This window comes from Streptopelia decaocto (assembly GCF_964273445.1).
Source record: "Streptopelia decaocto genome assembly, chromosome: 5".
Lineage (NCBI taxonomy): Eukaryota > Metazoa > Chordata > Aves > Columbiformes > Columbidae > Streptopelia > Streptopelia decaocto.
The window spans coordinates 10,055,793-10,077,069 of NC_138659.1; the positions used below are offsets into that span (position 1 = coordinate 10,055,793).

General features: G+C 45.7%; 1 protein-coding gene across 1 annotated transcript; it reads right to left on the reverse strand.

Moving 5' to 3' along the window:
• Positions 1-53: 53 nt before the first annotated feature.
• IL12RB2 (interleukin 12 receptor subunit beta 2) lies at positions 54-19,399 on the reverse strand (the record flags this gene model as incomplete). Its single annotated transcript, XM_082053140.1, has 15 exons — positions 54-967; positions 1,628-1,727; positions 1,984-2,071; positions 2,293-2,448; positions 2,528-2,629; positions 3,165-3,347; positions 4,720-4,939; positions 8,174-8,253; positions 11,094-11,238; positions 11,923-12,062; positions 12,300-12,475; positions 13,356-13,470; positions 13,969-14,289; positions 18,571-18,717; positions 19,396-19,399. 15 exons carry the CDS (start codon positions 19,397-19,399, stop codon positions 473-475), a joined length of 2,472 nt encoding a protein of 823 aa, XP_081909266.1. The 3' UTR covers positions 54-472.
• Positions 19,400-21,277: the final 1,878 nt, after the last annotated feature.

Sequence of the window (21,277 nt, forward strand, 5' to 3'; positions counted from 1 at the left end):
CCCTGTGCTGTCGCTCCCCAGCTGTGCACAGTGGTCCAGCTGGGATGCTGAGGTCTGGCTGTGCTGTAACTCCTGTTCATCTGGGTTGAGTGATGGTTGAAATGATGGTTTGCACATCTCTGATTCCTGGGTGGACCAAGCTGCTCGTCATCAGGCAGTAGGACAGGGGCCTGGGGCACCCAAGCTGCATGAAGGCATGTGAGTAATTAATTAAGCTCCCCGACAGCCGGGTCACGCAGCCCTGGCATTCCTGAGCTTCTGCCCTTAATTCTCCCGGAACGTGCTGGGTGGATGAGCTGCTGTTTTGCGCAGTACGGTGTGACTTGCAGTGCTGGAAAGGTTTGTGCGCTGTGATTTTTTTATCACTTAAAGGTTCATCACATGCAAGTTTCTGGACTGGCTGTACAGAAACACCGAAATACTTCAGTTAAGTGCAAAAAAATTCAGGCCAGGCTTATATCACCCTAAGCGCCTACCTTGGGAAAGAGCTGCAGTTTATTTTCACCGTGTCCAAAGTAAGATTCCCTTCATAGGAATGTACGGGTGTCAAAAAAGCTGTTGGGAAGATGGAGAGCGGATTGCACTCGAGTTCAGGCTGGTCTTCAGTGACTGGTGGGTACGTGGGGGCTGTGCTGGTGACGGGGTTGGTGATGTAGTCAGAGATGGGCTGTGTGTGCTCTGTCACCTCCGTCACCTCTGTCACCTCCACCAGCCGCTGGTAGAGGTCGTGGAGCTGCTGCTCTGGAACGTCCCCATCTGCCGTGCTGGGGACAGCCCCGTACCCCATCTCCTCCTGCTCCACACCACCTGCTGGTGACCCGTCACCAGTGCCAACAGTGCCAAAGAACTTGTCCCCAAGGGCCAGGGGGGCTGTCTTGACAAAAGCTTCTTCTACGTGTGTTGTTTCGGGCTCTTCAAAGCTGCCAGCACTGGGTAGGAACAGGCTGGAGGAAAAGCTCAGCTCAGCCTGCAGAAGGACACATGCCACACAGTGGTAATTAATTATGTGATTGATATCCTGTGGTCTCTCACCCCCACGATGCTGGCACCCCTCACACAGCAGCTGATACTGCTAAAATTGAGAGATCTCTGCGTTGTTCTTGCGTTTAATTTCCCCGATACGTCCTACAGTCTGACATGAGACCTTATTGCAGCAGGGACACCTTATTTGCAGCCTTTCTGTACTTAAAAGAGGCTGATAAGAAAGATGGGGACAGACTTTTTATCAGGGCCTGTTGCGATAGGACAAGGGGTGATGGTTTTAAACTAAAGGAGGGAGATTCAGGCCGGACATAAGGAAGAAATTTTTTATGCTGAGGGTGGTGAGAGCCTGTCCCAGGTTGGCCAGAGAGGTGGTGGATGCCTCATCCCTGGAGACATCCCAGGCCAGGCTGGACGGGGCTCTGAGCAACCTGAGCTGGTGAAGATGTCCCTGCTCATGGCAGGGGTGGCACTGGGGGAGCTGGGAAGGTCCCCCCAACCCAAACTATCTGTGATTCCATGACATGAGGACAGAGCTCATCCACTACCAGAGACTGATGGATTTGCTGCACTAAGAAGTTACTGACTCCAATCACTTTTCATTCTGAAGGTGGTGGGATTAGAAGAAAAAACAAATACAATTTACCTTCACAGAGATGTAGTTTTTAGCCCATGTAGCATTAGCTGGGTCTGGGATGGCTTTGCTCTGCCACTGTGGCATAACCACAGAGAGGAGCGAGAGTAACCTGCAGATGGAATAAGTGCAATTATAAGCAGGTTTTTGTCTCAGTGATAGAGGGCCTTAAGCTTTAGGCTAAAATTCATAATATATATAAAATAAGGCTGTATTTTAAGCTCAATGTTTGTTCTTATTACTATTCATGTACTCTGAAGTCTTCATTCAGAGCAATCCTTGGTGTTCCCCAAGGCATCCTAAAAGGATGTGACTCTATCCCCTCTAGCACCAGTTTTGTGTTTTACTGGAATGCTGGATCCACTCACAGTTTTCTCGCTGGAGGGACAGAACACACACAGGCTGAGAAGATAAAGAAGCTGCAGGTGAGCACAATAGTCACCCAGTCCCCATCACCTGAAATACAGAACGTGCATCATTCATCTTTATTTAAAAAAATAAATAAGTAAATAAAATTAAATATGCTAGTTCAAGTTGAACAACTAGTGTTTGCATTCATAAAATATTTCAGGGAGAAATCTGATAGTTCCACATTCAAAATACCTTTGAAGGATCTGACTCTGAGCAACCCTCCATCCCTCCCCCAGCACACACACATCACATTGGTTTTCACCTACCGTAGATGTCCGGGGGTCCCTGCCCGTCCCCTTTCTGCAGGTACATGTGGTACCCAGGGGTGCAGCCTGCTTGCTGCTGGGCAGCGATTGCTTCCCAGGAAACAAAGATGCCGTTTGCGTGTGGTGTCATATGCATCTGGGGCCCAGCTGATGGTGCTGCAAAACATAAGACTGACTATTAAAGCTGAGCTTAAGCTGGCTTAAAAATATCTGGAAGATTATTGCTGTGGTTTACCTTCTGCTCTTGTGTATCCACAGACTGATGCTGCTCGTCCAGCTCTGTCCCGATAGAGCGCGAACACACTGATCTCATAGCACACGTTGTCTTTAATGTGCTCTACATAAAGAAATGAAAAGAAGCGGATAGTTACTAGTGAAAGTATGGACAGTCATGGCTGAGATGCCTACATTAGCTGTTTAAATGGCACCAGGACAGGAAGAGCACAGGAAAGAGTAATGAGGCTAACACTCGCCGTCACCCCTGTAGTAACCTCATAGCTGTTCCATGTACAGAACACTGACACATAGTGCTGGCTGAGAGTAGCAACAACCATTAGTAGGAAGGAAGTAGTCTTTTCTTAAGCCTTTGATCTCCTGTACCTCTAGCAAGCTTGTTTCATTTTGGAGGGACTGGGTGTTTTTTCAGAGATATTCGACTTCTCAGATGATATAAATCTCACCTGAGAGTGACCACAGAACTGAGCCCAGAGCAGCCATGGGTTTTTATTTTTTTTTCCCCTCCTATACAGAACACTTTAAATGCCATCACTTCTTACGCTGAATTAGTAACAATTAGAATCTGAGTCATTCTTTAAAAAGCTTTCAAAACAGAAGGGTACCTCGGTGACGTCCTGCCTGGAGGTGGTGGTTACCTGTGATCACTGTGGACAGGTTAGACGCTGGGAGCCGGACCCAGGCTGGACGTGGGTCCCTCTGCATCTCTGCCCACTCCACCACGTACCCACTGATGGGCACGGAGGGGCTGGCGGGCGCTTTCCAGCTCACCAGGATGCTGCTGTTCCCCACGGCAGAGACTTGCTGAGGAGGAGGAAGGTCTTGCAGGGGGGACAGGATGAGCAAACAAAAAAAGACACCGTCAGCACAAAGCTGCCTTAACCTCAGGTGCACTCGGTAAGTTCGATATGATAATTTTTACTGTGTTTTATCCAGTTTGGCGTCATGTGAAGTACAAACTGCCATTGCAAGGAAAGGGTTTTGTAGGAGGGTGAGCTCTGTGCTGATGGGAACAGAGCCAGGTTCTTGTCTCGTCTGGTGGTGCAATAGTTTGAACATAGAATCATGGAATCATTTTGGTTGGAAGAGACCCTTAAGATTATTGAGTCTAGCCATAACCTAAATCTGGCACTACCCCATGTCCCTGAGAACCTCATCTACTGTCTATTCAACCCCTCCAGGGATGGTGACTCCACCACTGCCCTGGGCAGCCTGTTCCAATGCCTGACAGCCCTTTGGGGAAGAAATATTTCCTAATATCCCATGTTCCTAACATGCACATCTGTGCCTGTTCATACCATCCCTGAGCCCTGAGAAGCCACTGTCACAGCACGTACCAACACCTGCTCCTGCGACAGAGCCACGAACACATGCTATCTCCACAAAACCAAAGCTCTGACTTTCACAGCTCAGCCCGGGTTACTTTTTCGTGCAGGAGAAAATGTTGGGAAAGTCACCAAATTTTTATTGGTAGTATAAAAACGCCAACATATTTTCTGAATGTTTTTTTCTAACAAATACAATTGAATTGGGCCCACAAATTCTTATCCTCCTGCCTCCAAATAATCAGATATTGGGGATATTTCTGCACCATCTCTACCTGATGAAAGGGCTTACATGTTTTACTGATGTCAATGCAGGACGAAGGCAAATGGAGAATTGCCTCTTTGAACAAACCACCTAATTGATACCAAGAGGCTCCGTTGTGCCTGGTACCAACACAGGAAATTTGGGGCTGGGTGAGTTCAGAGAATGCTCGTTAACTTTGCTGTGCGGGTACATCAGAGTGCGACTTCGCAGGAGATGAAGCTTGTGTGATTTCCCCTCACCAACACCTCCCTTAGGTCCTGCGCCTCTCTCATGCAAAAGAAAAAAAACATTTCTTTGGGTTTTTGTGGGTTTTCATTTTTTGGGGTGTTTTTTTGTGCATGTTAATTTTCTGCTGCATCAGTCCCTGGATGGCTGATGACTGTGCCAGCAGAAGGGGTTGAGGTGACGCTGTAGCAATACTGATGCAGGACAAATTAACATGTCATGAAACTGCACCCCTGCCCACACTGAAAACTGGTGATCCCTGAAGATTCATTGAGATGGACCTTGATGAGGACCAGGTGGTGGGACCTGGTTGCTCCAATGGTGTGTAGCACCAATCAGAGCTCTTCCTGGTGGTCCAGACCCAGCAGAAGGCCTTACCCTGGGTGCCTGGGTTGGTGATGATGGATGCAGGGGGGGACTTGCCCCTGGAGTTCTCGGCGGTGACTGTGACCTTGTAGGCCTCCCTTGGTGTGACCGTGGTGTAGCTGGTTTGGGTGGTGAGATGGGCTTCTCCTGCTGGGTGACTCCACTGGCCCAGGGCTTCGAAGGTCACCGTGTACCCCAGGATCCTGCCTCTCGCCTCCGATGTGCTCAGAGCCTGTGAGGAAAGTGAATTTGTTACTCTGGTGATGATGACGAGCGAAGGCTGCAGGAAGCTGTACGGGAAAGGTTCCAGACCTGCTCTTGGAGGAAGGTGGTGTTGACCATCTGAGAACCAAACATTTCACCTGCTTTTAAATGAACCTATGACCACTAAATGGGCCAACGGTATCCTGGTGTGTATCAAGAACAATGTGGCCAGCAGGACCCAGGCAGTGACCATCCCCTGTCCTGAGCACTGCTGAGGCCAAACCTCACATCCTGGGGGCAGTTTTGGGCCCCTCAGGACAAGGAAGCCCTTGTGGTGCTGGAGTTAGTTGAGAGAAGGGAACGGAGCTGGTGAGGGGCTGGAGCACAAGCGTGATGGAAGCAGCTGAGGGACCTGGGGGGTTCAGCTGGAGAACAGGAGCTGAGGGGAGACCTTCTGATCTCTGAACTGTCTGAAAGGAGCTTGGAGCCAGGGGGGGGTCAGTCTCTGTTCCCAAGGAACAAGCACCAGGACCAGAGGAAATGGCCTCAAGTTGCACGAGGAGAGGTTGAGGTTGGATGTTGGGAACAATTTCTTCCCCAGAGGGCTGTTGGGCATTGGAACAGGCTGCCCAGGGCAGTGGTGGAGTCACCATCCCTGGAGGGGTTGGACAGATGGAGATGAGGTTCTCAGGGACATGGGGTAGTGCCAAGGGTTGGTTAATGGTTGGACACGATGATTTTGAGAGTCTCTTCTAAGCAAAATGATTCTATGAGTTGTGTCACACCTGCAAGCCCACATGTGGGACCACAGCTTGTCCCCCAGGCTGGATTTGTGTGGAGCAGCAGCCATGGGCGGCGGGACCCTGGTTGTCAGGACGGCTCCAGAGCATCTCCCAGCCCAGAGCTCCAACTGCCCCATTTAAGCGAAGACCTTTCTCTCAAAGGTAATTTTTCCCTCTTCCTTTTCTCTTCTAATAGTAAAAAGTTTATTTACCACAACTTGCTGGACTGTAGCAAGCACCAGCTGATGCTCTTTGGTAACGGGTTATCAGTTTTTACTTTCTTTTCTGCTAAAAGATGGAGGAAACAAGCAGTGCTAGAGATTGCTCACTCATGTTGAGACTGCTTTCTTCTGTAATACTTTTTTTCTTTAAACTAACTTAAGGAAGTACAGCTAATTATTTTTTAAAGTATCATAGTTTCCACATCAGTACTAACCTAAAATATGGGGTTTTTTTCCAAAGAAAGCTAGTGTCCTTGCTGTAGAATTTTCATGACTTGGCACATTTGTGTAAAAACTGTACCACGTAACAGCTTATTCTGATTTTTCCCTTGGATTTTGCTGCTGTCCAGCCCTGTGACCCGTGTTCTCCCTTCCCAAACCTTCTCCCAGCTCTGTCACTGCTCTGCTCTTGGGAGCCCGTGGCATCTGAGCACATGAAATGAGTTTACTTATAACGGTAGAGCCAAGAGCACGCGTTTAACCGAGAGTTTCTCCTAAGATTGCGTATAATTTTTAAAAATTTCTTATTTATTTTTCCTGTTTAATTCCAGTTTAGTGAAGCTCTTTTGCTGTGAGCTGCTGATTTTCCAAGCACCTGCAGAGCTAGGGACAGCGAAATGGTGTGCAACTGGATTTGTAAAAATGAGCAATTTTTGATTTGGGGAAAAATCCAGATTTTTACTTAAATGCATGATAAAGAATGATTTAAATTCAACCATTTAGAATACCCATCTCTGAGAAGTCAGTCTGTACTGTCCCATGTAACACCTCTTACTGGTATTTCCACTCTGGGTATTTGCAGTTGTATTCTCAGCTTCAGTTTCCTGCAGTTCCTGTATAGTGAGTTAGTTTTGGCTGTTTTTTTGTCAAAATGTAGTTTTACAATTGCTTTGGCAGTGGCTCAGGACAAATGCAGTGCTGAAGCCACTCGGAAAGCCTGCGGAATTTAAATTGGTGATCCTTTTTTTTGGTGTTAGTGTGAAGATATGAAAGCATGTAACCGTAGTACGTTGTGCTGAGTCTTTTGCTTTGTAGCTGTCGTGAGAACTAGAAAAGCAATGTATTGCACCCATTTTATGAATGATGCTGCAGGAAGTCTCCTCTGATACAGAAAGTGCCGCCAGCTCGTTACTGCGAGATAAAGGTCTTAAAATTAGGTCTTAAATGCCTCAACGGCCAGAGACACAGAATCAGGTGAGAATTTCTGCTTTCACTTACAGCTGAGTGCGTGCTGGTGTGGGGAGGAGATGTAACAGGTTGTCTAGAGATTGCAGACTGGAAGTCAAAGATAATTTATGCTTTAAAAAAAAAAAAAAAAAAAAAAAATCTTACTGGCTTTGAAATAAAACCACTACAGAAAAAATGCCCCACAATCCAAAGTTTCATTTTGGACCTGGTTTTAAGGATTGGGCTGGTAATACTGGAGAAACTCAGCACCAGTGATGTGGAATTCCTTCCCTACAGATGGATTTAAATCTGAATTCTTTTTGCAATCTGCCCTTGGCTCACAGAAGGTGTTGCTCAGCAGACCTGAACAACCCACTTTTTTTGACTCTGAGTTTGTCCAGTTTCAGATCTGCAGCTTATTATTAGCAAAGCCTTTTGCATGGGGTTTGCCCATCACACCCATAGAGAAAACCAGTTTCTTCCCGTTGCTGCTGTGTGGCAAGAGCCTCTATTGACTGTCCATCCACACAGCGGTGACATGGACCGGACCCCTCCTGTTGCCCAAACTATATCCAGCTCTTAAATTTTTTAGAGTTTGGTCACCTTAAAGGGCTATTACAATATATATTGCCTCTTCTGCCTCCCTTCATATAAGCAAAAATGAGGGAAGCTCATGGAATCAGATAATAGTTTGTGTTGAAGTGACCTTCCTAGCTCCCCCAGTGCCACCCCTGCCATGAGCAGGGACATCTTCACCAGCTCAGGTTGCTCAGAGCCCCGTCCAGCCTGGCCTGGGATGTCTCCAGGGATGGTTCATCCACCACCTCTCTGGCCAACCTGGGACAGGCTCTCACCACCCTCACATAAAAAATTTCCAAGAGCAGACACACAAGGTGTGTACACATGGAGAACATGGGCCATGGTGCCCTCCTGGCCTCCCAGAACTCCTCTCCTGACCGCATATGGCAACCATAGCAAACAATGAGACAGAGAATGAGGAGAGGGAGAAGTTAATTAGAAAACAAATTAGGAAGCCTATGAGGTTGCATTCCGTCCTTTTAGATATATCATCAGGGATACAGGTCAGCTTACCTTCCAGAAAAGAGAGATGTTCTGCCTTTGGGAGTCCAGGTCCTGCTGTCGGTACCAAATGTCCAGGATCCCGGTTGGTGCTGGTGTGGAAGAAAAGGGGTGAGCAGAATTAATGGCTGTATTTTCATAGATTGATAGAATAGTTCGTGTTGAAGGGACCTTCCCAGCTCCCCCAGTGCCACCCCTGCCATGAGCAGGGACATCTTCACCAGCTCAGGTTGCTCAGAGCCCCGTCCAGCCTGGCCTGGGATGTCTCCAGGGATGGTTCATCCACCACCTCTCTGGGAACCTGGGACAGGCTCTCACTGCCCTCAGGGGCAACAATTTCTTCCTCACATCCAGCCTGAATCTCCCTCCTGTAGTTTTAAACCATCATCCCTTGTCCTATTGCAACAGGCCCTGCTAAAGCAAAACAAAAATGATGTTGAATAAGCAAAGGAGGCAAAAATCCTGAGACAATGAAACTTAAGATTGAAAATGTCTCTGAAATGTTGCAGTATGTAACAGCCCATGTTTGCTGTTGCAGCCAGAGTTGAGGTGTGCTGATGATGGTTCTTCTGAAGAGAGCAAGCCACAAACCCAAGAGAGGGTTTTGCTCTGCAGGTGAGTTTACCCTGCGGTCAGTAACCAGGGTGGCTCCAGGGGAAGCCTGCACACCAAAATGACAGTGTTAGTGCTCATCTTCCACAGAAGCTGAGGCTAATTAAGGTCCTGGGGGCTGGCTATATCAATCCTAAACTAACAGGCAGCTCCACGTGGAAGGGTTTGTAGGATCTGCAGGATTTTGCTGTCTGGCTCCAGGTAATAAATGTCTTTAACAGCTGAGTAGGACCTCATCAGAGGTAGCTTAATGCCCCTGTTCTTTCCACAGTTCTCCTTATATTCACAGAATGCCTGGAAACCCTTGATGTTTTGAAAAAACTTTCCAAAATAACAATAAATCAAACTTCTGGCTGCAGAAACTGGGGAACAACGTAGTCCATCAGTTCAGAATTGGAGAGAGACACATTAAAAAAGCCAATGTGACAAAAGATAACAAAGCTCAGTTCCTCAAGGTCCCTGACCAACATAAACTCACCAAATTCAATTAATACTTGTTGCTAATAACCTAAGCAGCAGGCAGCTGTTGCACAACCCCATCTAGAATGGGACACCCAGCTATTTGCTGTGTTCCAAGACAGAAAAAAAATCAGCAATGCCAGCAATGTTAAGAGCTATTAGTACTGTATTAACTGCAACTAGTGACTGGAATTGAAACAAAAAACAGGGTGGACAGAAGAAATAAAACCGGAGCACATTTGCTTTGAGCCAGGGAGGAAGAGGCAAGCTCAAAGCAGGAATTAAAACAAACAAATTGAATCTGTTGGACTCCAGCACAGATTTTAAAGGTCATAGTTCATTTCACATATGAACCGCACAAATTAACTGTGAAAAAAAAAAAGCTCACTTATGAACAGTGCCTGCATAAAGTCAATTTTGTGGTAGCTCAGGCTTAGAGAAACAGGAAAAAAAATGATCTCATTGAAAAGGTAAATTCCTGTGTTTGGCCAAACTCTTGTGCAGAACTTCAGCTGCTCCAAAGGACAACCATGATGTACCCAGAGCTTCTTGCCTGCAAAGTCCCCTTGCTGTCACTTAATCTGCAGACAGAAAATACTCCTTGATTAGCTGAAAAGATGATTGTTTTATAGCACCGGTTGGCTAAGAGAGGGGGGATGTCCACAGATGCCATAGAAAGGCAGGGTGTGTCAAGAAGGCTGAGAAAACTGTTGAGAGGAAGATGGGGGAGGGAAGAAAAAGTTCACACCTTCTGCATCAATCAATGCCTCTTACAGAAACTGATGCTGTCAGTAGTGGTAAATACCATGAGTAATAACGACACAAGCCTCAAGAGCTTATAGCAATTCACAAAAAAATGAAAAAAAAAAAAAAAAAGAGCAACGAAAGCCAAGTAGATGATAGGAGGGGATGCCAAAGCAGTCAGTGTATCTTTGTTGAAACACGAACTTCTGAAAAGCTTCACTTCTCTCATAAGAACTTGGAGTTTTGCAGCATGGGAGCTCATGTGGCCAAGGGAGCCAATAGTCGAGTTGACGGAAATTAGTAGAATTGCCCTCAGATTGGTGCCGTGTGTCCCTGGAGGCTGCTGTGCCGTCCGCCAGAGCAGGAACTAATTCCTGGTGGGATCCGTCCCCAAGCCCTGGCCAGGTTCTGCGCTGCTGAAGCCACCAGGTCTCCAGCAGCTCCGTGGAGGGGTCACCTGGGGGGGGCCCGTGGGAAATAACTCCTTGAGTTGGGAAAAGATGACTTGGGAAAATTCAGCTGTTTTGTTAAAACCTGCCAGAGTCAGCAGAACGACACTTTCCTGGCCAATTCACTCAGATTCTCAGCAAATTGTTGGGTAAGCTCAAAGACCCAGAGCGTGTCACGCAAACTGTCGGGTCATCAGCACCACAGGGTGACATTGCAGCCATCCTGACCTAAATATGGGGGTTTTGCAGGAATTTGGTAAAATGCTTAGATATGAACGAATACAGAAGGTTTCTCTTTCCCTGGCTGAGCTGCACAAACTGTCTTTGTCTTTGTGGAGGTGTCACAACATGGCAGGTGACCACCGCTCCGGCCAACGTGTGGAAAATTCCCCCAACCTTCAACATCAAAATTATAGTCTTCAAACCTTCTCAATGAGCTACCAAAATTCCTGTTTTGCAAGAAACTCAAACAATTTCAATGTCTGTTCATTAACAAACCAATTATCTTACAGAAGTGGCTTCCCTGTTAGTTCTGCACTTGGATCTACAGAGGTGCTGCAAACCAACCAGCAGAACCCCAGCAGTGTTTTGGCTTCCTTAGCTGAATTTTCCACTCGTATGCAAAAGTTAGACCTGGGTTTAGTGCAGGAGAAGCTGTCGGGTGTTACCTGCCTCTGGGGTCTGGGTTCGGTACCCACGCCAGCTGCTCCACAGCCCTCGCTCAGGGTGAATTTTACAGCTGACCTGGAACTCGTAGGTCGTGTGAGGCTCCAGCCCACCAAGGCTGCATTTCTCACTGCTTAAGCTTTCAACCTTTAATGACAATAAATGACATAAAAAGTTGAACTCGCAAGGAAATAATGGTTGAAGGCAGTGACAGGCTGAAATAATGATGCCTAAAGGAAGCCCAAACAGCCAAAACATGTCTTTAAATACCATGGGGAAACCCCCCGATCTGAGGCGACTTTAACAACTCAAAGAATGTTGCAATGAATCATCAGGCTCGCAGGTCTCCATCAGAAAAATGCCTCATTTAATTATGTGACGATAACAAATTTTCTGTTCACGTGTTTTTACTCAAATTCAAGCAATATGTTTCTTTTACCACTCAAAATAAAAGCAAAGGCTTCCAGTCAACATGAGGGAAGGCACAAACATTTGGAAATCTTACGCCTGTAGCCGTGAGCTACAATAAGCAGATGTGACCATATTGCAAAAAACTGGTGGGTCAGACAGAACCTCTGATTCTTCAGTGCCTCATACAGATACTTGACATAAGGGAAGTATTCATGCACTTCTTTTTTTACGGGGGCAGTGTTTTACCTTCATTCAGTTTTAGACCCATTATAGTTTTTGACCTGTAAGTAACAGTTTTTCTTAAATATAATGCTAGAGAGCAGAGAGAAGTAAATTTGGACAAGCTGATTCTAGTAAAAAATAACAAAAGAATAATTATAACGACCTCCAAGATCACGATTTTATCCAGAAGAGGATTACCATGCTCCAGGTGTGGCTGGTGAGCGGTCGGTATCTCAGCCTGCAGTGCCGCCCTCGCGTGTCACTGTGCCAAAAAAAGCTGCAGTTGGTCGTAGAAGAATTGTCAAATTCCACTGAAAAGTTGGGAGGATGTGGTTTCACTAGTGGCAACGAGAGAAAAAAGCAAACAGGGCTCAGGTACACAGCACAGCTCGAAATGGGGGGTTACATGGAAACTAGAATTATTGGTTTTGGGGGGTTTACATGGAAAATAGAATTATTGTTTTAGGCTGGATGGATGCTTTTTCACAAAGGGTCAAGCCAGAAAGTGCTCGAAATATTTTCACGTCTTTCTAAAGGGCTGGGACTAACGGAAAGGCAGTAAATAAAGCATTTACCTATGTCTGTTAGCGTGAAGGCGAGCGGCTGTGAAAAAGCACTTCCGAGCTCATTGGAGGCGGCGACCACAAGGGTGTAAGTAGAGTCAAAATTCAACTTGCTCAGAGCCAGTGAGCCAAACCTCTGATTCAGACTTTCTTCTGAAACACATGAGACGTCTGTCCCATTTGATAGTCTGGAACAGAAGGAAACACTTGGTTAATGCCCTCCTGTACAGCAAGAAAGTTAAACCCTGAGTGCACCAGAGCATGGCTCACATCCCTTGAAAAAATCTACTTTATCTCCTTAAATGCAGTCGCTATAATTATTCCTCTAGCTAAATCAGTAGTAAAGGTGTTGTATAGCTTTTTGGTGTTAACTGTAGAAAAGTAAATCTGGATTTCCACTGAGCTGCAAGTATGTGAGCAGGTTCTTTTTATTACTATAACGGTTACCTAATATTTCTGTATGAATGAGCATAGGTATCAGTACACAGAATTTGGGAGGATGATGTATTAGGTTTTTTTGGTTGTGTTAGTTTGTTTTTTCTTATATTAGTGATTAAAAATGTAATTTATTTGCAGTCTAACAGTCAGGCCGCGTGACTTCAAACACAGCTTTTAATCCTCAATCTGTCATTCAACCCCTTGCCTTGGGCAACTCACTTAACTTCTCTGCGTATTTTCTTCTGCCTGAATCAGAGATGTTCATATCATGTTGCTTCAGGCTGACCTTTTGTGTTTTGTACTTTCAGATGTATTAACTTTTTTGCAATTTTATATTTAATAACTTACTAGCAAGCACTGCTATATCTCTACATTGCAACAGTTACAGGACTCATTATCCACACTTCCCTACCCATGTATTTTATATATATATATATATATATATACATAACGTATGTATTTTTCTTCTGCAGCAACAGTTTTCTACAAGCTACTAAGAAAGTTTCTACTACTTTGGCCAACAGAAGCAGGTGACGAAGAAGAAGAAGGTGAAGAAAAAAACTCCACACAACAAACAACTCTCAGGTACAATTATAGGTATTAGAGAACCTATGGCCCTGCATTACTTACTGTAGGACATATTTAGTGCTGATGTGCGTGAGCCTCCCTTTATCCCAGGTACAGGTGGGGTGTCCATCTGTCCCATACTGGATACACGACACGTTTCTTGGCTCCTCTGGAGGATCTTAAACAGATACTCTTATCAGTTTCTTCCTTGAAGGTGTTGGTAGGAGATATTTTAAGAAATGCTAGGCTTGACTTTTTGATTGTGTGGGATTTTTTTTGAAGAATTTATAGACAAAATATTTGGGCTAATAATTTTTGTATGTGAGAACAGCGGACTCTGTGATCTCTGCAGAACATCAGCTCATCAGGCTGGAAGAAAATCTAAAATTTCATTAGAAACTTTCTTGTGAGTCCCTTGTGTCCTGGAGAGACTGGTGGGTGTCAGGGGTAGAAAGGAGGGAGGATGATACTTGCCCTGAGCAGGTAGTTTTATTTACCATCTCTATGTTTATCAATAACGAAGTTGCACGGTCCCATCCAGGAATATTTAAAATACAAAGAGCCAGTGAAAAACAGCACCTTTTCTGGAAAAGGCCACCGCTGCTAGTTTCTACCACGTGTCTCAGAGGTACTATAGGAAACATTTAAGAACAATGAATAATTAAATTCTCCTTACTTCCAGATTCTATATCAATTCCACAAACGAGTTTTCTCTTGTATTCACAAACTATTTTGCACGTGAACATGTGTTTGCCGTATGCATGGACTTGAAACTCGGTGCTTACTGAGCTGCTGTAATTGTTAATTAGTTCAAAGCTGTTGAAGAAAATAGCAATCCTGCACCGATCAGTGTGTCGGTTCAGCTGGCACGAGAGGATGATGTTGGTCCCAGGCTGGACGTGAGGACTCGTGTTAATTGTCATGTTCCCTTTGTCACATATTTCGGCAGTGCCACGGGGAGGTTTGCTAGCAGGCGCATTGCCTCGGCCGCATCCTTCTGCAGGAGAACGGGAAAACAAACCTTTAACACAGATATATCACTTATATTGTACAACATGTTGTGCTTGAGGAAAAGAGCCTCTCCAAGTTCTTCCAGTAGATGGAAACTCACTTTTTATAAGGAGTCACAAGAAAAGACAAGGGGTGGTGGTATAAGTTACTTACTCCTAGGGAAATTCCAATTGGACACAGGGGAATTTTTTTATGATGAGAGCAATCAGCCACTGGAATAATCTCCCCAGGGAAGTGGTGGATTCCCCAACATTGGACACTTTTCAGATTCAGTTGGACAGGGCGCTGGGCCAGCTTGTCTAGACTGGGCTTGTGCCAAGAAAGGTTGGACCAGATGATCCTTGAGATCCCTTCAACCTGGGATTCTGGGATTCTATGAAATTTATAATGCGAGAATTCCCACCTCTACATAGTATCTTGTTGTGCCCAGTCTTCACTGATCTAATTAACTGGGGTCAAAAACCACAGGGTATCTACCAGAAAAAAAGCACAACCCCAAGCAAAATCTATCAGGATTCTTTTTTTTCATTGCGTTTTGAGGAAATATCTGTGTTTCCCTGAAGCAGCGGCAGGCGCGTCTCTACTGAAGGGACAAATAAGATTTTCTTTGACTTGCAGAGACTTCCCCTTGCATGTTCTTGTCTCATCAGGGCATGGACAGGACCAGCGATGCTGCACCCCATGTATGGAGCACCAACGTGCTGCCGGGCTCCGGGACACTTTGCTCTGAGCAAACAAGCTGAGCAGCAGCAAAAGATGAGGGAAAACACTGGAAAATGCATCATTTCTCCTTCCTGATGAGTTCTGACAATGTCTGTGGAAGTTAACTGTGCAGATGTTTTCTCATGTAACCAACAGCTCTACCTTGAACTAAATCAACCAACCTCCCAGCATCACTTATTAGCAACTATTTGCTAATTATGCATAACCATGCCCGCAGCCTGCCCAGACTGACAGGGCCAAGCTGCATCACCGGGGAGAACGGGAGGATGCTCAGCAATGGCTCAGGGGCTTCTTCCAGAAATTACTGTATAAACCAATCAAGCGTCAAATCTTGCTCTCTCCAATAAGAATAATGTTTACTAACATATCATGCAGAAGCCAGGAAAAAAAAACAGAAAAACAAAAACCAGAAAAACAAACAAAAAAAACAACCAAAAACCAACAACTAATTAGTCTGAGTGCTTCTTTTAAATGATAATTGCTATGTAGGAAAAAAAATCTCTTACCTGCTGTGATGTGCACCAACAACCAAACTGCTGTAAGCACAGTGCATGCAAATAGCATTTTGCCCCCTACGGGGAAATTGAGACCTTTTAGCAGTTCCTAAAAAATAGCAAAATAATTTACAAATATTTGTATTTCAGTGTTTTACAACTTAGAAAAATCCAAAATGCTTCTTTCAGGAGACGTTTTTAATTAACATTCTCTGCTAATGTTGTGAAGCTGTGACTCTCGAGACCCTATCTGAAGTAGCAAGAGATTTTTAGATGGCTCTCCCAGAGACAAGCACACAAGCAAGGAGAGTAGCAGAGTTATGGGTACTTTAAACCTCTGTGCTTTAGAAAAATAAACATTTGCTCCCTTCCATCCCAAAGACCCCCTAAATGTTTTAGCGAAGCACAAGAACAAACCAGCAGGACCTCTCATGCTGTTTCTGCCCAAGATATAGATGGAGTTCCTGTGCCTTGTGAGGAGCCTCCTGGGCTCCTCAGCACATCTGAGCTCAGACTTTGTCCACCTGACCCCAAATCCAAGGGAATTGGTCCCATCCCCAGTGACCAACACGCTCTCAAGGTTCTCAGACCGGAGTATCACGCATGAAATTTTGGATGAGACCTTGGTAACCAGCAATCTTGCCATTTCTTTAGACTGCTTTCCAAAGGCAAGCCCTCACACACAGCGTATATGTAATTGTTTGTCTCTACCCTGAAGCACAAAGCCGCAGGCACATGCTCACTGTTAACAACATAACCAAACAAAACAGATTTTGGAGTGTTTTAAAGTCCACAAGATCGCTCAAGAATTTGGTTCAGGTGCAAAACTATGCCTTAGTAGATTACACCCAGCCTCCGGTACTGAATGTTGTGAGTATAAATGTTTTATACAAATTATTCAAAGTCAGCCTGAACTAAGCTCAGTATTTTCCCATACATTTTGCAACCGGCATTAACAACTGTTTCTACCCTTCCCCTGCAGAACTACAGCAGCAGTCAGAATATATCAAATACTTCAGAAGTGAATACACCAGCAAGCACTTTCTGTAACTCTGACCTCTCACAGAGATGCAGCTATTTTAAAAACTTGAGGCTATATTGGAAACAAACTACTGCAAAGTGAAACTTCAAATCGTGATGGCTTTTCATGCTGTCTTGGATGGAGAGGCCCTTCCATGGGGATGCATTGCAGTCTTTGCTACATGTATATTAATATAAAACCAACAGAAAAGTTATTTCAGGTTGTTTTTATATAAAGAGATGCAATGCATTCCATGTTTTTTAAGTGAACCGATATTGGAGGTGAATATGAAATATGAAAGATATGCCAAAATGCATATTAGCACATTGTTTTATTTAAATCCAGATGTTGTTCAGCCTGAAATGTTCAGCCTTGCTGCAGTGTCTGAGCTGTACAGAGACACTTCATGCGGTGCCTTCCGTAGGTGATTAGTAACTGCGAGGATGAGCAATCACAGCACCGAGGTTCTTCAAGTAAATGCTCTGCCTTCCAATAAACTGAAATTGCCCAGTGACTGTGTAAACAACCTTCAGACAGCAAAGCTGCACCAAAAATACTCCACTCAACAGACAAAAGTAGTCTCGCTTCAAATATTTTTAATTAGTGGTTCACTTAGGTAAGTGCTAGACAGTTTGTGCAGCATCATATGCGTGCAGCAGAGCATGTTAACTGTCGTCAGAGTAAAATATGAGAAAAGAGTGAGAAATAACCATCAGCAAAGATAGATGGCAAAAATATATTAAGAAGAAAAAATCTCCAGATTGCACATCAATGACGGAAAATGGTTTTATTGTGTGTAGGTTAAATAAAATGTAAAGGACATTGTCCGGCTAAGTACAAGGTAAAGGAAGGATATAAGATGCTCACAAAGTGTGATATCTCACCTGTTTGTGCATTCTTATCTCTGTGAAATCTCAGTTGAAAGCTGAAGGGCTGCAGACCGTACGTTTTGTTTACCTATGGATTCGCCATGAAGACATCGGCTATTTACAGCAGCCAGCCCAGTTTCTTAACCAAAGTCACTTGTAAAGCACTAAAGCTCTGTAGTTTGCTTTTAGTCAACTCTTTATACCCTTTCCCCCACTTCTCCCTAAAACAGCTCCACTAAAGCAAGTGTCTGTTCGAAGGGTTTTACGTGGAACCTACAGGAACAACCAACTGAGTGCTGCTGGGGAGAGGAACATTTCTCACTGTTACATTTCACCCAGAAAAACTGTTATTTGTACCCAAACTGCGCTGTTACTTACATATAACTAATAACACTGGCTGCATTTTTGGGGAAGTTTCCCACTGTTGGCAGGTTTGTGGGGGCTGCTCCAGCAGCACAGGCCCAGTGCGGATGGGGGGGACACCCTGTGCTCTCGTTGGGGGAACCACAGCCTCAGTGCCATCCCACCCGAGATCAGTGACACTTCAGAGTGACTGAGCGCGAGGAATTTAATCACAGCTCGCCATAGTGGGGAAAGGGACGGCGTTATTTCTATTTATAGAAGACGGTCTTTCAGCCCTGTGCTCCCTTATGTGGCTTTGTCCCAGGATACAACGAGATCCCAGGGCAGGCAACGAGCATACCGAGACAGACAGCATCCCAGGACAGACAGCATCCTAAGACAGGCAGCACCCCAGGATAGGCAGTATCCTAAGACAGGCAGCATCCCGAGGCCAGCAGCATCCCAGTACAGGCAGCATCCCAAGACAGGCAGCAGCCCAAACCAGGCAGCATCCCAGGACAGGCAGCACCCCAGGACAAGCAGCATCCCAAAACAGGCAGTACCCCAGGTCAAGCAACATCCCAAAACAGGCAGCACTCCAGGACAGGCAGCATCCCACATTGGCCCCCAGCAGGATGCCGCCTTTCCCAACGCGCCCAACCCGCTGCCCCCCCCGAAAATCGCTCCTCCGGCTCCAAACCCCGCGATGTGGCAGGGAAGGAGGGGGGTGCCCGCCCCTGACACCCCCCCTTCCGCCACCCCCTCCCTACCCCCCGTCCCGACCGGGCTCCCCCGCCCCCCGAGCCGCGGTTACTCACCCGCAGCCCCCGGAGTTCCTGGGGGCTGTTCCGCCCGGCGGGTTCTCCGCCGCTTGCAGGAGCGGCAGCGGCGCGGCGGCGGGGGCCGGGCTGGCAGCTCCCCCCGCCCAGCACGGGCCGTGCCCGGGAACCCGAAGGCGAAGGAAACTTGAACGGCAGGAAGCCCGGTGTGAGAAAAAGAGGAGATTACCAGGAAAAAAAAGGAAAAGTTTGTGAAACTTCAAGTGTAACATCTCTGTGCGATGCGTCTTAAGCTGGACAGAACAAGAAGTGCGATCAGAATAAAGCCCAGCCTCCCTGGTGAGGAGAGAGGCTTGTCCTGAGATACAGCCACTGTGATGCTCTTTCATGTGACTTTTCTTTAATGTGATTCTTGCTTGCTTTTTTTTTTTTTTTTTTAAGAGCTTTTATTGAAAAAGTCTCATTATTGCTGTTGCTTTCCTTCTCTGGACATCTATAGCATAAAGTCAGTTTTCTTGACAGCATTCTCTCTGATGTGATTAACTTTTTCTAGCTTGAAAAATTGTAGCGAAGGTATTTTGGGGGGCAGGCGTTCAAACGAAGGAGTGGAAAAAGCACAAAATTTGCAGCCTCCGAGAGTCCAGAATTTTGCATCCAAACCTCCTGTCCACTTAGTCTCTCTTCCAAAGCCCAGCCTAACATTTGTGCTTCTTTCTAGAGAGCTGACAAAATTCATTAAAATGTTGTGTGTGAACTGTGCGAGTCTGTGCCCTATGACACTCCGAATATCAACAGTTTCTTTTTAAGTATATATCTTGTTTCCCCTCTGTCTTCTTTTAGTTCACACTACATTTTCACTTTTACCCATACTGCTTCCCAGCACAGGCTCAATCTACCCTCTGCAAAAGCAGGATTCATATAATTTTAAAGCAGGATGCTGTTAGGAGTTTATACAGCATGTTATCTCGTGTTCCTCATCGAGGCCTCATTTGTCACTACCCCTCACTGGGTGCGTTTATTTCTCTTTGGAAAAAATTGGGCAGCAGCAGTTACTCGATGTGCTCAACTGGCATTAGCGGAACTGAGCAGTGTTTTACTCGTTGATGACACGTTTAAGGGAAGATCCCCGTTGGGTGGCCTGAGTGATCGGAGTTTTGTTTTGTGGGGACAGGAAGCTAAACTGAAAATCACTGATCCTTCATAAAATGCAGTTGCTTTTTAAATTTTTTCTTTTGATTTGCTTAATTCTTAGCACCAAAGTTCGCTTTTTCATATAGTTCTTTCTTCTTTGCCTTGCGCTGAGCACAAAGCTCCAGGAGAAAGCACATGGTACTTAGATTCCTAAAAAAACCCGTGTGCTCCTTGAATGTCTCCCCAACACCTCCACCCCGCGCTTGGCTGCAGGAGAAGAGCCCAAGCACAAGGTGCCACCCTCCCTGCTGCTCCAGCCAGGGGTGATACCAAGGAAAGAACAGAGTCACCAGTTCTCTGCGAGGAGGGGGTGTCTGCGATTCTGCAAACAGAGCTGGGGAAAGCACCAGCAGCGGGTGACAGAACGTGTAATGTTTGGTGGTGACAGTGGCCGGTCCCTGAGGAGCAAAGCAGAAGAGCACAAAGCAATAGGCTGTAAGAAAACCTGTGAGTGTTTGTAGTGTAATCCCTTGCATCCTGAGCCAGGCTGTGCTGGCTGAGATCTGAGATCCACATCTGCACGGTGCCAGCAGAAGATCTGCTGTTCTAGTGTGCTGGTCCAGGTTCTGTTGACAGGACAATGGGTGAAGATTTTAAACTGAGGAAGGGGAGATTCAGACCAGACATAAGGAAGAAATTCTTTACACTGAGGGTGGTGAGAGCCTGTCCCAGGTTGGCCAGAGAGGTGGTGGATGAACCATCCCTGGAGACATCCCAGGCCAGGCTGGACGGGGCTCTGAGCAACCTGAGCTGGTGAAGATGTCCCTGCTCATGGCAGGGGTGGCACTTGGGGGGCTGGGAAGGTGCCTTCAACACAAAATGTTCTGTGATTCTACATGCCAATGTATATGTAAATGCAACACCTATGGCAGCTTGTTAAGTGTGGATTTCAGGGAGCACCAGCTGCCTCAGGTGGATCTTGTTTGCAGAAGGATCACAAACCTTTACTGCCAATAGCAGCTGATGGTGGTTACAGCAAGGGAGGTCCCTCACCCATGGGACATGAGGGGCAGGTGACCACTGTTACCTGTTTATTTCTGCAGAGCTTCCTGCGATACAAAAGCTGCAAGGAACCTTAGTTGGTAGATGCCCTCGATGTGTTGAGGTCAAGATGTTCCATGCTTCAGCATACCCTCATTGCACAAGGCATGATGGAATAAGGTAAAAGAGTGAGTAAAGAATACAGACTTTCCTTATACATAGTGAAAATAAAACAGATCTAAGTGATAGAATTACATTTGAATGAACATTATTGTAGTAATCTCTTCTTGGTTTCTGAAAATGAACAACAAAATAATTCATCTGAAATCAAAAGTGCACGTAAAAGGAGACTTCTAAAGCAAAGCAAACTGGAAGACTGGGAATGGCTTATTCAGCCACTGTATTCGTAGACTTTGTAAGGAAAAAAATCACTATCTACAAGCATAAGAAGTTTCAAATGGTGCAAACCTGCTTCTTTTTTAACTAGTTTAGTGTAAGTCAGAGGAAGTTAAAGCTGATGGTGGAAGAAGGCTGGAGCCTGGTCAGAATATAGGCAAGTACTAATGTTAAAACT